The following is a 13,691-nucleotide window of genomic DNA, read 5'->3' on the forward strand; positions in this document are numbered from 1 at the left end:
CCATAGTTTGATTAATGTCAGTTACTAAATTTCAAAACTAGTCCTGTATTGATACACATAGTATTAAAAATGAAGTTCAGACATCAAAAGTGGCAAGTAGTACTATGGAGTAAGAAAAACACATTCAAAGTTGGTAATTTTAGTACTTGTATTAGCCCTTTTGAGGGTAAACTGAAACTTCCGCTAACTAGTTTTGTTTCCACTTATTCTGAAATGATGTAATTTTCCAGTTATGTAGGCTATTGGCTACTGTTGACCAGAAAAAATAGATTTCAAAGTTTAAAGTACTCTGAGTTTCAACCAGAAGTTTTACTTATAGGACAATACATGGCTTGATATACAATGCTCTGAAACTCTTCATGGAGATGAACCAAAAACTGTTCGATGACTGCACACAACAATTTAAAGCAGAAAAACTGAAGTAAGTTTTCATGTCAGTGTGTCTGTCTGTTCTTGAATAATTTGTTCAGAGTGCTTTAGCTCTTAAAACCTACTGTGTCTTTAGTGGGAAGCTGCCCATTTGATTACAGTATAGCTGTCTCAAAATGGACTGGGTGAAACTTCTTGTTATATATGAATTTTAAAATCTTCTTGATAAGATGCTTCATGTAGTCTTTGACCTAATACTGCTGAGGGTCACCATCTTCCTAAAAATTAATGCGAGAGGGACACTGCTAATCGTGGAGCCCAGTGTAAAAGATCTGTTAAACAGTTTAGTTTACATTCTGTGTTTATTTTAGCATACTTTATTTCCCCAGTATTATTTTCTTTCATGTTGTCACTCAGTTCTTCCCAAAACAATTTTACAGTATTTTTCAGCATTGCATTGTGTGTGAGCACATGTGCATGCTTTTCTGAAAGTTACCTGAGATCAAGTTGTCACTGTGGTGTAATATGGGATGTCCGTACATTATTTGCCAGAAGAAACCCGATGAGTTTAGTATATTCTTGCATAGGCCAGTGAACAGAGCAGGGAATTGGAAGCTAGAATTTTTCTGGTTTATGCCCAAAAATACAGCTAACTTTTACGATCATAAAGTCACTCAATCTTCTCTGTTCCTCTATTTCCAATTTTGTTAGATATAATTTTGTGAATATTAAGTATATTTTAAAGCCTGCTGAAGTGAGATTGAAACATCCCCAGCCTGTTTTAGGGACTGGGGAGCATAGTTAGAAAGTGGGTACTGAAAATACCTGGATTTCAATTTTATTTTTAATTTCAAAGTGAACAGGGATTCCCGTGAGTAGTGGTTCAAATTACACACTTATTTTAAATCAATATACTGGAAGTAATGCAGACTCTTAATGTACATTAATTTATCCAAGTTTTGAAATTCCTTATTACAATTTAAGTAAAAATGAGCTTGTAGTATAACTTTTTTTAAAATATATGTGTGTATGTAGATAACAAAATGTGAACATTTGCTTTTTTAAAAAACACTGTGTACATCTCTTCCTTCATAGCAAATAAGTAGAATCCCTTTCAAATGAGAAAACAGTCTTTTCTGTTTTGTTTGTTTGTGGGGTTTTTGTGGCAATTTGTTTGAGTACAGATTAAGGCAGGCTGAGTGGCATAATAACAAAACAAACTTCCCTCCAAAAATCCCCCACCATATAAAAACTTAAAAGGGGGTGGTTAAAGAGTTCTTCCACCCCAGCCTGAACTTAACTTAATAGAGAGATGGAGGAAAATTGTGTATATATTAGCATATAACTGCTAATATATACACATATAAATATATGTGTGTATATTTATATATGTATACACACACAAAATATTTTTTTTTTAAGTTTGGATCATCTGCTCTATGCATTGAAGCCTGAGAGCACTCTTAAGTTCAAAGCCTTTTTAAACTCCACCACCTTTCAAAGACAGGTGTCTGCAAGAAGTTGTTTTCTGCAAGAAGGAAAGGGAAAAAAAGCACACTAGATTTTATCGGTTTTTAATTACACTGGGCATAAGGAAACAATTAATTTAAAAAAAAAAAAAAGGCATTCCATGTTGTCCCTCTTGGCTTGTCACTGCCTTGAATGAGTGTGTTTTTGTCAGGTAGTTCTCTGTTAGTGTTTAATTCAAAATGTCTCTGGGCCTTTTACTTCGAACTATTAACTGACGCCATTGGACGGGCAATGAGAATCCCTGCTCTTTTTTATGGTCAGATATTAGTTTCTTATCTTTCAATATAGAATTCAAATATGATAAAGTTAAAACGCAAACACACTTCAACGTAGATCAAGACTTTCTTCTGGTTTAATTGTAACCCTTTTTATCATGTACGGTTATAAAAGATGAACTGGTAACAGCCAGGTTGTAGCTTCATGAGAAAATAATTTCCCCCTGCAATGTTGCTTTGAGATCATGGGGTTTTGATATGGTGCAAATTGTCATGTCAACAGTGATATTTTGGGCCATAAGCTGAAACAGGCATAGCGAAGTAATTGATTATGTTGAAATTTTCTAGTGAATTTCTTCATGTATAAGAAAGTAAACAAGTCGTGATGCAAGATCCACCAAGCTGCTTTTGCCATTTTTGCTTTTAAACTTATTTTTTTTCAGAGAGAAGCTAAAATTGAAGGAACGGGAAGAAGCATGGGTTAAAATAGAAAATCTAGCCAAATCAAATCCCCAGGTATTTAGAAAAGATTAACATGTTCATGTTTAAATACTTTAGTTTTGTTAAATATCAGTGGGGAAACAGGTCTGACTGATCGTGAAAATAAAGCAATTTCACTACTTGTATTATGAAAGATATACAATAAAAGTACTTTTAAAATTTGTAACCTTTCTCTTGTGCAAGTAATTATTTTTTTCAAAAGGTTTCTGAGAAGTATGATGTGAAGTACTTTTTCCTTTTCTTATAATAGGAGATATACTGTATTGTGGTTTGAAAAGTTACTGTGCAAAATTATGTAAAATATAGAGATGCCATAATTGGTTTCTCTTGAAAAGCTGTTTTGCGAACAGTATATTACAAAAGAGATCTTTCTGCAAACTGTGAGTTATGACTGGTCAGTTTTCCTCTGTGTCAAATGGATTAAAAGAATATTGTACATTCCTGTCTGCTGCATTTCTTCTCATATGGGCCTTGGGCCGGTCTTCTGGTGAACCTGCACCTCAGGTTCTTAATAAAAGTAAAACATCCTGTCAGGCATTGCTTGATGTAACTGATATTTTGATAAAGAAATAAAAGCTCCTTTAGACTATTCATTATATTTGGAAATTATGGGAAAAGAGGATGGTTTGGCTTGGGCTTCCCCCCCACCTCCCCTACTTGCTTTGCTTGGAAAATGCTGCGGTTTTCTGTTACCTCAATCATACTGGTTGCTGCTATGGGGGGAAAAAAAACCCAACCATTTCAATTACTTTGTAGCCAGAATTTTACTATACTGCAGCAAGAAAATAATTGTACTGTATCTTTCCAACATCCTCTGTCTGAGTTGAAAGTGGTGGAAGATGCGAGTAATGGTACTCTATAAGCAGAAGTGGGACACTTTATGATCTCAGTGCTATTTTAAAACAGAAGGTATCTTTTTTTCTAAGGAGAAGGAAATTCATAAGTGTTGTTTTCCTCTTCTGACATTTCTCAGGGAACATTACTAAACTGCTCAAAATTTGTTAAAGTTAAACAATATGTCCGTTGACAACAGATCAGTTAAATTAATCAAAAAAGAACCATTTGTATGAAAGCAGCAATTGACTTTCAGTGACAAAACATTCCTCTAATCACCTGAGCCATGCAAAAACCTTGCTTGAAGTGTATGTGATATACGTGGTCATTTGCTATCACAAATTATGAACTATTGCTTGTCTGTCTAAATAAGGGGATTGACTCATAGTAGTAAAATTTAGAGTTCTACAGTGTAAATATCCTTTTCTTCCTAAGTAATTTTTTGGAACTATGTACGTTTTCTGAAACTAGTTGAAGCAACCTGTATACAGTATATTCTGCACAGTATGCTTGAAGAGAGCTAATAATTGGAAGCAATTTAAAACAAAAATTATTAAATTGAACACTGAGTGCTCCACTGAATTGATGTAATAATAGAAATGCTTTTAGCACTCTGTGTAATGGATTTTTAAGGTGGCTTTTTTCCTGGAATTTCTATTAACTTTTTAATTTGTCTAATTACTGACAGTTCTTGTTGTTCAGAGCTATTCCTGACTCTCCATGACACAAGAATACATTTTAAGATTTTTAGATCATGATAATTATATTTGTTAAATCCTTGCTGCCAGTTTTTCTCTCTCTTGTTTGATCTGCATTAAGTTACTGGTGCGCTCAGATACTAAAGTATCTGAGGAAAAATGGATTTAAAAGTGGGTGTGTTTGTAAATGAGCTTTGATTTCAAGACCATATACACCTCATCTGAATTAAAATAGAATTTAAAATACTGAGATACAGGAAGCTTTACATACTAGACAAGTGTTTCTACAAGATGGTTTTTGTTCCCAAAAGACACTTATGACTGTTTTAATTTCTCAAGACAGAAAAGTTTAATACTTTGTTTTGAAATTATTTTAAATGTATATTAACCATATTTGGCCTTTTAACAGTGTATTTTCTCTTCCAACACAAAATTGCACCAGAAAGTAAAATCATTGTGTTTGAGTTGCTACACTGTTTAACAACTCACTAGACAGTGTATTAATAAGGTTTCAGATGAGTGATTGCCAAAGTAGACATTCAATATCGGCAAAATCTGAGTATTTTGAAATTCGGTCTCAGATAATCAAAGCATATTTTTTATATTCTGACTGTACTTTTCAACAGGACATTTCTGCCAAATGAAAGTATTGGAGTTCCATTTTAGAATTTATTACTTGGTGCCTGGAAGCATAAGATATTGAAGCTAATCTCAAATAACTAATCATAGCATTCAAATACACTCTTAGTATTTAAGTATTACTGCTAAGAATGATTATTTTAACACTTTGCATTTTATTAGTACCCAACATATAGTGACACGAGTTCGCTGAACAGTCCTGTTGCAATGGAAACAGATGGACCTTTAATTGAAGATTTGCAGATGCTGAAAAAGACAGTGAAAGAAGAGGCTTGTCAGGTAAAGCCATGTGAAGATAACAACATACTCTAAATTATTAATAATTTTTTTTTAAGGAGATTGTTAATTGTGGACATAAACTTAGGTTATATTTTCAGCCCTGTAACCATTTATCCTAGAGTAATAAACTTAATTAGAGGTGCTACTTCTAAGTGATACTGCAGCAGCCAGGAATACAGTGTTCTGTTTCTAATGCCTATGAATCTGCTGTCTAGTCTCTTTTGACTTTTCTTCTACAGAAGCTTCCATTTTATTTTCACTTAGAAAGAGCTTTTTGTCATGATGGGAACAACGATTATGCTTTAAGGCTAGTTAAAAATATGGCTAAAATCTACCACATCGTGTTCTGTTCTCTTCTCTATATAACAGTTTTGGTTTTTCATAAGGAAAACTTTTATAAAACATAGTCAGATTCCAGTGATGACATTTTTGTTTGTTTGCTGTTCAGAGCCTTCTTAGTGGCTAAAGCTACTGTGTTTTGAAAAAATGTGTAAAGTATGCATTTGCCTTGCCCACTCATGGGTCGTCTTCCTCAGTCACCATCTGTCATGGTCCATTACCTACTGCAGGGCAAGGACTGTCAAGGACATTCCAGTCTTTTTGTCTTTAGCTGATGTTTAGTGATCTTCAGATATTTTCAATTTAACTTCAGTTAAGTGGAACAAGAATCCTGACATTCAAACTAGAGATTTAAACTTGGAGCTGATGGAAGATGGAGAGGTGCCAGGGAGCATTGCAATATCACTAAGATGTCTGGTAGGAGTATCAGTAACATGAATATCTCTAAATCCAGCGAAGTTAAAACCAGAGAAAGGGACCTGGAGCTGAAAACTAGTTGAGAACGGAGATAAAGTCTGTTAATTTGAACCAACATATCAAACAAGAAATTTAATGAAAATAAGCATATGGTCAAGCTAACGTCCCACATTACTCTTAAAATTCTAGTGTCATCTTGCAAGATTATATTTTATTTATTATTTTTCCTATAAAATTTTGGATGAAAGTCAAAATTGAAAGACATGCTGCAATACCTCCAAGAGGTATTGCTCAGTGATTGCTGTTTTTTAAACACTTATCTCTGGATGCATTACATGTAAATCTTGGTGGTTGAATTACATGCCTATCCAGGGCAGTGAATGAGAGTAGCATTCCCCTGAGTGGGAATGCTGGTTAGAGCTAATCAGTGAGGAGCAGTGGGCTTATTAGAGTATAAAAACCTCAGCCTTGCTTCAGACCTTGGATACCTTAGCCAGGCACACGTGATGGGGAAAGGGTCCTCCTTTCAGTAGGTCCAGACGCTAGAACAAGTTCTGTTGGAGAAAGGTACATATGAGATTATTGAAAAAAATGAGTACTGCTTAATCTTAAGGGTTGTGTCCATCTTTACTATGCTGCATCATAGCGCATAACCATTTTGTCAAGATTTATGAGACCTTGGTTCACTTTCCATCCTGGCCAGGGGGAATTCAAACTCCTATCTTCTAACTCTGAGTGCTCTAACGTTAGTTCTATAAGAAAAGCAGCAGAAGTTGGCTATATACTACTAGTTGGAATAAGCAGTTAAGAATAAAGCTCCCAGTCCCAGCTGCTGGAAGTGTCTGGGGATTTGGGCCAGTATTATGCAATATAAAATGCTCAAAAAGTAATGCCAGTCCAAACTAAAACCCAGGACTCTATCTAGGTCTTACCTTCTCTTCCACAAAGAATTGAACTTCAAGAGCTATAATGTAGGGGCTATGTACAGCTTCGTTGATACCGTTCCAGCTGGAAAATTAGTGCATCACATTTGTATGGATGAGCTTGATTTCACCCACCTCCCTGCCCCAATTTTTAGAAAGAGTGGGGATTTAAAAAGTTATGCTAATAGAAAAGAAACAAACTGTAAACTAAACAAAATTCTGAAACTTGGGTTGGAACTGTTTTAAGCATTCTTTAGCCGTCTCTCCAAGTGCATGCTTTCCTCCTTTTCTTGCTCAGAAAGTGTTCAAGTAGTAAATGAGGCGATTAGAAGGCTATAAGCCTGTTTTTCAAAGATAAAGATCCTGTCCTAGCAGAGCTAATAGAATGGTTTGAAACAGGAATTCTTAGTATCAGAAAAACTTAAATCTGTGAGAAGTACAAAGCTTGCAAGAGGATTGATAAGTCTGAGTCAGCAGGCAGGAAAAGGATTGATTAAAAATTAGGGCATTGCAGAGAGAAAGCTAGGGAGCATTCTTGTATCAGTCTTGGAGAGTACACTGGAAAGACAGTTAAGTATCCATTGCTAAGGACCTGATCAGAAACTGACGCTAAAACAAGAGGTATTACAGTTATCAGTTAAAAATAAAGAAATAAAAAAATAAAAAGGCAAGTCAAAAGGACAGCTTAGTTTATTTTTTTAAATAAAACTTCAGAAATGAGGAACTATGTAAAGATCTATACCGTTTCAGTGAAAGTAAGGTTTATGCCAGAGGTTAGCATACTGAAGAGGTGAGGGAATGACCGAGGAAAGTAGACCAGGAATTTCTTTCTGTACTAGACTATATGAGCGTTTTTAGTGAATACTTTTGCTAAAATAAAATTTGACCACCATGACTTAGTAATTTTTTTAACATGCTAGTAAATCAATGGCTAAGTAAAAGCCAATCAGTTTTAATAAAGACTTTTTAATAGAAGAACATGAATAAATTTCATTGATCTGATAGACATATTAGGGTAGATGAGACAGACATGGGAACTATATAAAGACACCATTATATAGTTTAAAGGTGCTTTCATAGGAATAGTGTCTGATTTTGAGAGAGCATCAGTAAAATAATACACCGGAACCTTAAATTTTCAGATATTTGAATAGTGCAAGTAAGTAATTAGAAGCATGAAAAAAAATCATTCATCTTGCATGTAGAGACATACAAAATGAAAAATAAGTGAGAAGATAGATGATCATTTTATTTTCAAAATGTTACCAAGTTATAATTGTGGTAGTAATGATTGTTAACAGCTTGGAATTTGTTAGTTGTTCCTGATTTTTTCCTCTTAGCAAAAAAATGTTTTCAAGACTTGAAACTGGGTAGCTGGTGGGGTAAAGATGAGAAAGGATAAACTTTTTCCCATAAATGAACATACTGATGTGCAAGAAATATTTTTAAATAGCTGTTTAGTGACAAATATTTTTGGCCAACTTTGTTCTATTTTTATTTCAGGCACAGAAAGATCAGAAAAAAGATCGTCCTCTTGTGCGACGCAAGTCAGAACTGCCTCAGGATATCTATACCATGAAAGCCTTGGAATCACATTGCAGAGCTGATGAATTAATATCACATGATGGGCATTAAACTTTTACAGTGAAATACTATTTTGGAGGAAAAGTGTTTGGTTTTTTTCTGGACTCAGTTCTACAGTAGAACTTACTTTTTTGTGCCATACCAATCAGTTACACACAAAGTCAAAGCTTTCTTCAACCCAGTTCTGTAGGCAATAAATAGAGTATGCAGCTCAAGATTAGTAGTTCAAACAATGGTAAATTACCCAATTCCATATGCAGAATATTGGGTTGACTATAATCAAGTGGACACAATTTCCTGGAGGTGTTATCATAGTACCAGCTAGCTGATAACATCCAGTTTTTATAGTCAGTTTCAGAAGAGCATTCTATAAACTCTTTCCATCTAAGTGAATGACCAGTAGTTGGTACTAATGATAAATGTGTTTTCAAAAGTAAAGTTATTTCAAATTTAAGTATTAAACTTTTTCTAGGATTTCTCAACTTTACAGCTGTTTCCACGTTATTGCTGTCTTGTAATATACCAGCAGTTTTGAAAGTACACAGTTGTTCTTTCGTATTCTAAAACACAGCTTACAAACTGGTAACTTTCATGACAATCCTCAATCATCATTCCTTTCTAAGAATTCTGTAAATTTTTTTCTCCTTTAGTTAGGATAAAGATACATATCTATATATACCATGTCCTGATACTTTATGTATATTTAAAGCCATATTTTCCAGTCTCTAGTGTATAATACGGCACCAGTATTCCAGATATGAACTGGTAGAAGAATTTTTCCTAAAATGAACATTTGTTTACTATGACTGGGAATAGACTGAATATAAAATCTCATTTTAAGTTTTTTCAAGTCAATAAAATACTCTTTCACTGTTTTGTCCCTTATCTGAGCTTTTAATACTCAGCATTTTTCTTGGGCTCTAGGAGTTCAGTATTCTGTGGCAGATATTACGCGTGATTTCAGTTGCTTCAGTTTTTATCTGGAAGATGAACATAACCTTTCAGGAAACACAACATTACGAGCTTATTAAAACAAGCAAAAGAACAGACTTTAGAATTCCATTCTGCTTCTTTTTGGATGAGTCTAAGAGCTGAGGAGATAGTGACCATAATTTTACCGTGAAAATATTTTTTGTTGTTGTTGTAAAGAGCACATGTGCTGCAAATACACCTCACAAGTGAACTGAAAATGCATCCGAGTTGCTGATGATCTTCAAATGCTGCTATATATTCCACAAGATTACTTGCATGTAATGAGCTTTTTGTTGTAGATGGAAAAGCACGGGAGGAAAATCTCTTTAAAAATATAGTGCTTTGTCTTCAATATTTGATTTCTCTCAGGGTGGCCAGTATTTTGACTTACTTATCCTGCTTACAAGCTGTTTGAAAGGTGTTCTGCTATTCTAAATGGGTGATTAGTTTCTTTTGTCTCTGGCAGTAACATGATATAACTTAATGTTTAATGTCTTGATGCATAAAGAGATAAAAACGTGGCTTCTTTAAAAATAGTTTTGTTTTACTTTTTAAGGAAGTATAACGTCTCCTGCATCCATTGAAAAGAAAAAAAAATCGCAAAGCAGACATTCATAGTAACCTTGTGCAGATGTAGTGCCTGCTGTTTGTTGGTTGCATTTAACATTCAATTTCCAATATTTGTTACGTTGTCTATTGGAAGAAAATTGTGGGTGGTAAATATTGGCTTACAACACCTAAATTTAAAGACCAACCCAACCTTTAAGTGGAATGTCCACTGTGTCTGAAAACATTTCCTGTAAAACTTGAAAAAGAATATGCTTTACCATTAGGATAAACTATATTAAAACAGTTTAAAGATGCCTTCTCCTTTTGAGGGAAAAAGGGTGCTTTTTTAATTGTGTAAAGCAATGTCTATGTTTTTTGATATACCATTGTTTGAACTTCCATCTTTAGCTGGTAGATAATCAGTTACCTTTGATTTTGGGTGTTCAGTATGTTTGTGCAAGAGGTTGCTGAAAGGAATTGTTACCCAAGGGGGAAAAAAAAAAACAACCTGTGTATCAATGTTTGATTGATTGTGTGATGCTCAATGTATAAGAACATCTTTCACTGTCTAGATTTTATTTCTGTTCTTTATTGAAGATAAACACTCACCAAAAAGGGAAATAATGATATTTTTAAAGGCTTAAAGTTCACCGTTTATGCCACTGAACATTTGCTTAGGCAATATTCCAAAATCTATCACCACTAATGGTTTAGCATGTTTATTATCAATATTTATATACTACTTATATTCTGTACTAAACCATTCTAAAACTAATACATCCAAAATAAAAAGAAATAAAAATTTTGGTGACTGTTGTTCTTCATAAAGTTCTGTGTCTGACACCTTCCCTCATTTTCCAAAATTACACCTGTACATCAGGAATGTCAAAAGTAATATTACAAGTGTCTTTTTAGTGTGGCTTTAGTATGGCTTCATTTTAATATTGTACATACATTGTACCTTGTTTTATGGTAATAAGTAATAAAAATGTAGACTTCATATTTTGTACAGAATCGTCCTATGTACAGAATAAAAAGTTCCTAGAAACAGCAAAAATAGGTAAGTGGCACAATTATTTTTCATTAGACAATATCTGTAACATTATGTGTTAGTGGAATGTTAAGTTCAAATGTACCTACGTATTTTTTAACATTTTGTAATTCAACTTTTTGTTCTGGCATTGTTTCTGAAGAACTTCATACACCGGCCATTTAATATGCTTTTATCTAATTTTAAAACTTTAAAAAAAAAATGGTGTATTATATGGACAAATAAAGAACATGTGAATTTTACTTGCTCATCATGAAGCTAAATTTAGCACAGGGCATTTGGGGGTGTGTTCAGATTATCATTGTTTGCAGAATCAGCTGTACAAATGAAAATAGTTGCATACATTTCACAAAAGCAAAAAAAAAAAAATATGGAAAGGCCATTAGTAAAAAAACAGGAATAATGGATATTCAGTAGGAAAAGCAGACTTTTAGAACAACTATCAGTACTGGAAGGAATTTGATAAATCTCCAGTCTACGAATATGAAAGACTCGCCTTTCATACCATAGGATTTTCCTCTGTAACACTTCTATATTGACAGGCTTCAAGCAAAGTAGCCATAAAATTAGAGATTATAGTTTGGTAGGTGGTACCTGGTCAGGTGGCAAGGTTGTAGGAAAACACAAGTTTGCCATAGGAATTGTCTTCCCTCTGGAATCCGTAAGAGTCTTCAAAAGAACTAAGGAAATTACATAAAGCTGAATTTCAGTAAGTGGTGGGTTGGGGGAGGGCGGGGGGCAGTTGGGATTGTAAACCTGGGATCTATCCAAGTACTGGCTTGAGTTATAGATGTAACGGATTTGAGTTACAAATGAAGCCTTTGAATAGGGAAAGAAATAGTTTTCTGCATGAGCACACAAGTGAACTGATCACATGCACTCCCAAATTTAATCATGAATCAAAAAACTAGGCGCTGAAACAACTGAAGATTCAGTCTTTTGGTAACAAAATCAAATTCCTCTCAAAATACAATGGTTTTAAATACTGGCAATTGTGACAGTTTTTTCTATCTAAATACTTTATTGAGTTGCAAGCATTTTCAGGAAGCGAACTTTAATCCTTTCTCTCTAAGGGAATTAAGCTCAGGGGCTTTGACCAACAACCTTTTTTGGTATTGCCTGCTTGGTTTGGCTTTTCAGAAGCGGAAGGGAAGGTGCTACTGTAGCAGAGGTATGCTTGTGTTTGGAATTTTATTGGTTTCCTCTATGGAAACTATTTTAGTACCTTGGAAATGGTCCTTCCAGGAGATAGCTATGTATCCAGATTATCCAGAGTATTGCTCTGGATCCCATTATGGACCATCCACCTAAAAGTGGAGCATTTCTGCTCCTTGAATCTTGTCCTTAGCTGTGCGTAGTGATTGTGGAGACCAAGGCTGAATACAGCTAATTAAGAAATGCCATTCTAATTACCATATTGCTGTCTCCCTGGATTATAGTTTCATTTATATGGTGAGACTTGGCTGGAGCTGTCTTTACCTTATGAATAAAACTTTGATGTAGTTTAAAATTTTGTGCAAGAAATTGCCCAAGGGAGAACTTCCTGTGGAGCTAAAGGAGATAATACGTTGTTCCTTCCTCACATAATTGAAGAGCAGCATGACTGCACCTGGCTTTCTCTAAACCCAGTCCTATTGGGACTGCGTTCCGCCCACACCAAGCGGAGGACTGCACATACAAGGAAAACGCCGTGTTTCCTGAGCACCAACCCTACGGTGTTGAGGGAAGAGGGCTTGCACTGTTCTGCTACAAGAGGGAGAGGGTATTCACATAATCTGCCTCAAGCTATTTTAGGCATTTTTGTGATTCTGAACACGATGCTAAAATGGTTCATGCTAGTGTGAAGGCCTTGCCATAAGAATTTTTTCCACCAGTCTGGCTGTAGAATCAGAGATGCAAGAGGATTAGCGGTGGGAAAGCAACTGATTAGCTCTGATTGTGGCTTCTTTGGGTTTTTTGCTTTGTTTTTGGCCTTATAGACTACTAAATTATTAAATATAGGAAAAAAATACTTTTTTTGCCCCCTGAAGTTTTTTTCTTTTATAACTTTTGCAGAAGGTTTTCTTACCGCATATGTTGTATGACATTTGCCAGAAGCAAATCTCGTCTGTCTTGACAAGTCCTAGTTCTCATTTTGATTCTCTGGAATACTTTTAGTTAAAAATGTGTCATATTGGCATCTTGCCTTTTGGATGGCTGATTTCAATGGCTTCTCAGATACTTGTGAGAAGGGCCAGGTCCTTTGTGTGTCCAAGAAAAGGGACATTCAGAATTAACTAGAAGTGGGTGAAGGCAAACTATTCTTCTCCCTGATTGAGCAAGGTAAAGCCTTTTCTCTTCATCGGCTTTAACTGAACAAGAGAACTTGTGCAAAAAGCTAGTTTATCTCGTCTTTGCTTCGTTTTCCTTTAACTTAATTTGTGACATCTTCTTGCCACCTTTGGCACAGTAGATAGGCTGAAGTGATTAAAGGAATACAAAGTGTATTACCTACACTGGCTTTTAGTTCCAAGTAGTTTTGCCTTTAAATATCAGAATCCTAGACTTGTTCTTTGTACCATAAAGTCGTGTCGCACACAGAGTCCTTCTGTTTTTAAAACCTAAAGTAAGATGAGACTTGGTTTTTTGACCCTGCGTTCTCTGCAATTCAGCAGCAATATAGAATCATAGAATGGTTAGGGTTGGAAGGGACCTTAAAAGATCATCTAGCTCTAAGCCCCCTGCCATGGGCAGAGACATCCTCCACTACACTAGATTGCTCAAAGCCTCATCCAGCCTGGCCTTGAACACC

General features: G+C 35.0%; 1 protein-coding gene across 6 annotated transcripts in view; it reads left to right on the forward strand.

Annotated features, from left to right (window-relative positions):
* PPP2R5C (protein phosphatase 2 regulatory subunit B'gamma) overlaps positions 1-11,142 on the forward strand; it is an 87,178-nt gene extending 76,036 nt beyond the window's left edge. For all 6 annotated transcript variants that reach the window (XM_086614030.1, XM_086614031.1, XM_086614035.1 and 3 more), the window contains 4 exons: positions 320-421; positions 2,558-2,630; positions 4,949-5,065; positions 8,248-11,142. In XM_086614030.1, coding sequence (XP_086470156.1) covers positions 320-421; positions 2,558-2,630; positions 4,949-5,065; positions 8,248-8,379 — 424 coding nt within the window. In that variant the 3' untranslated portion in view covers positions 8,380-11,142. The remainder of the gene's footprint in view (positions 1-319; positions 422-2,557; positions 2,631-4,948; positions 5,066-8,247) is intronic.
* Positions 11,143-13,691: the final 2,549 nt, after the last annotated feature.

The sequence above is a fragment of the Tauraco erythrolophus genome, chromosome 6 (genome assembly GCF_009769465.1).
Source record: "Tauraco erythrolophus isolate bTauEry1 chromosome 6, bTauEry1.pri, whole genome shotgun sequence".
Lineage (NCBI taxonomy): Eukaryota > Metazoa > Chordata > Aves > Musophagiformes > Musophagidae > Tauraco > Tauraco erythrolophus.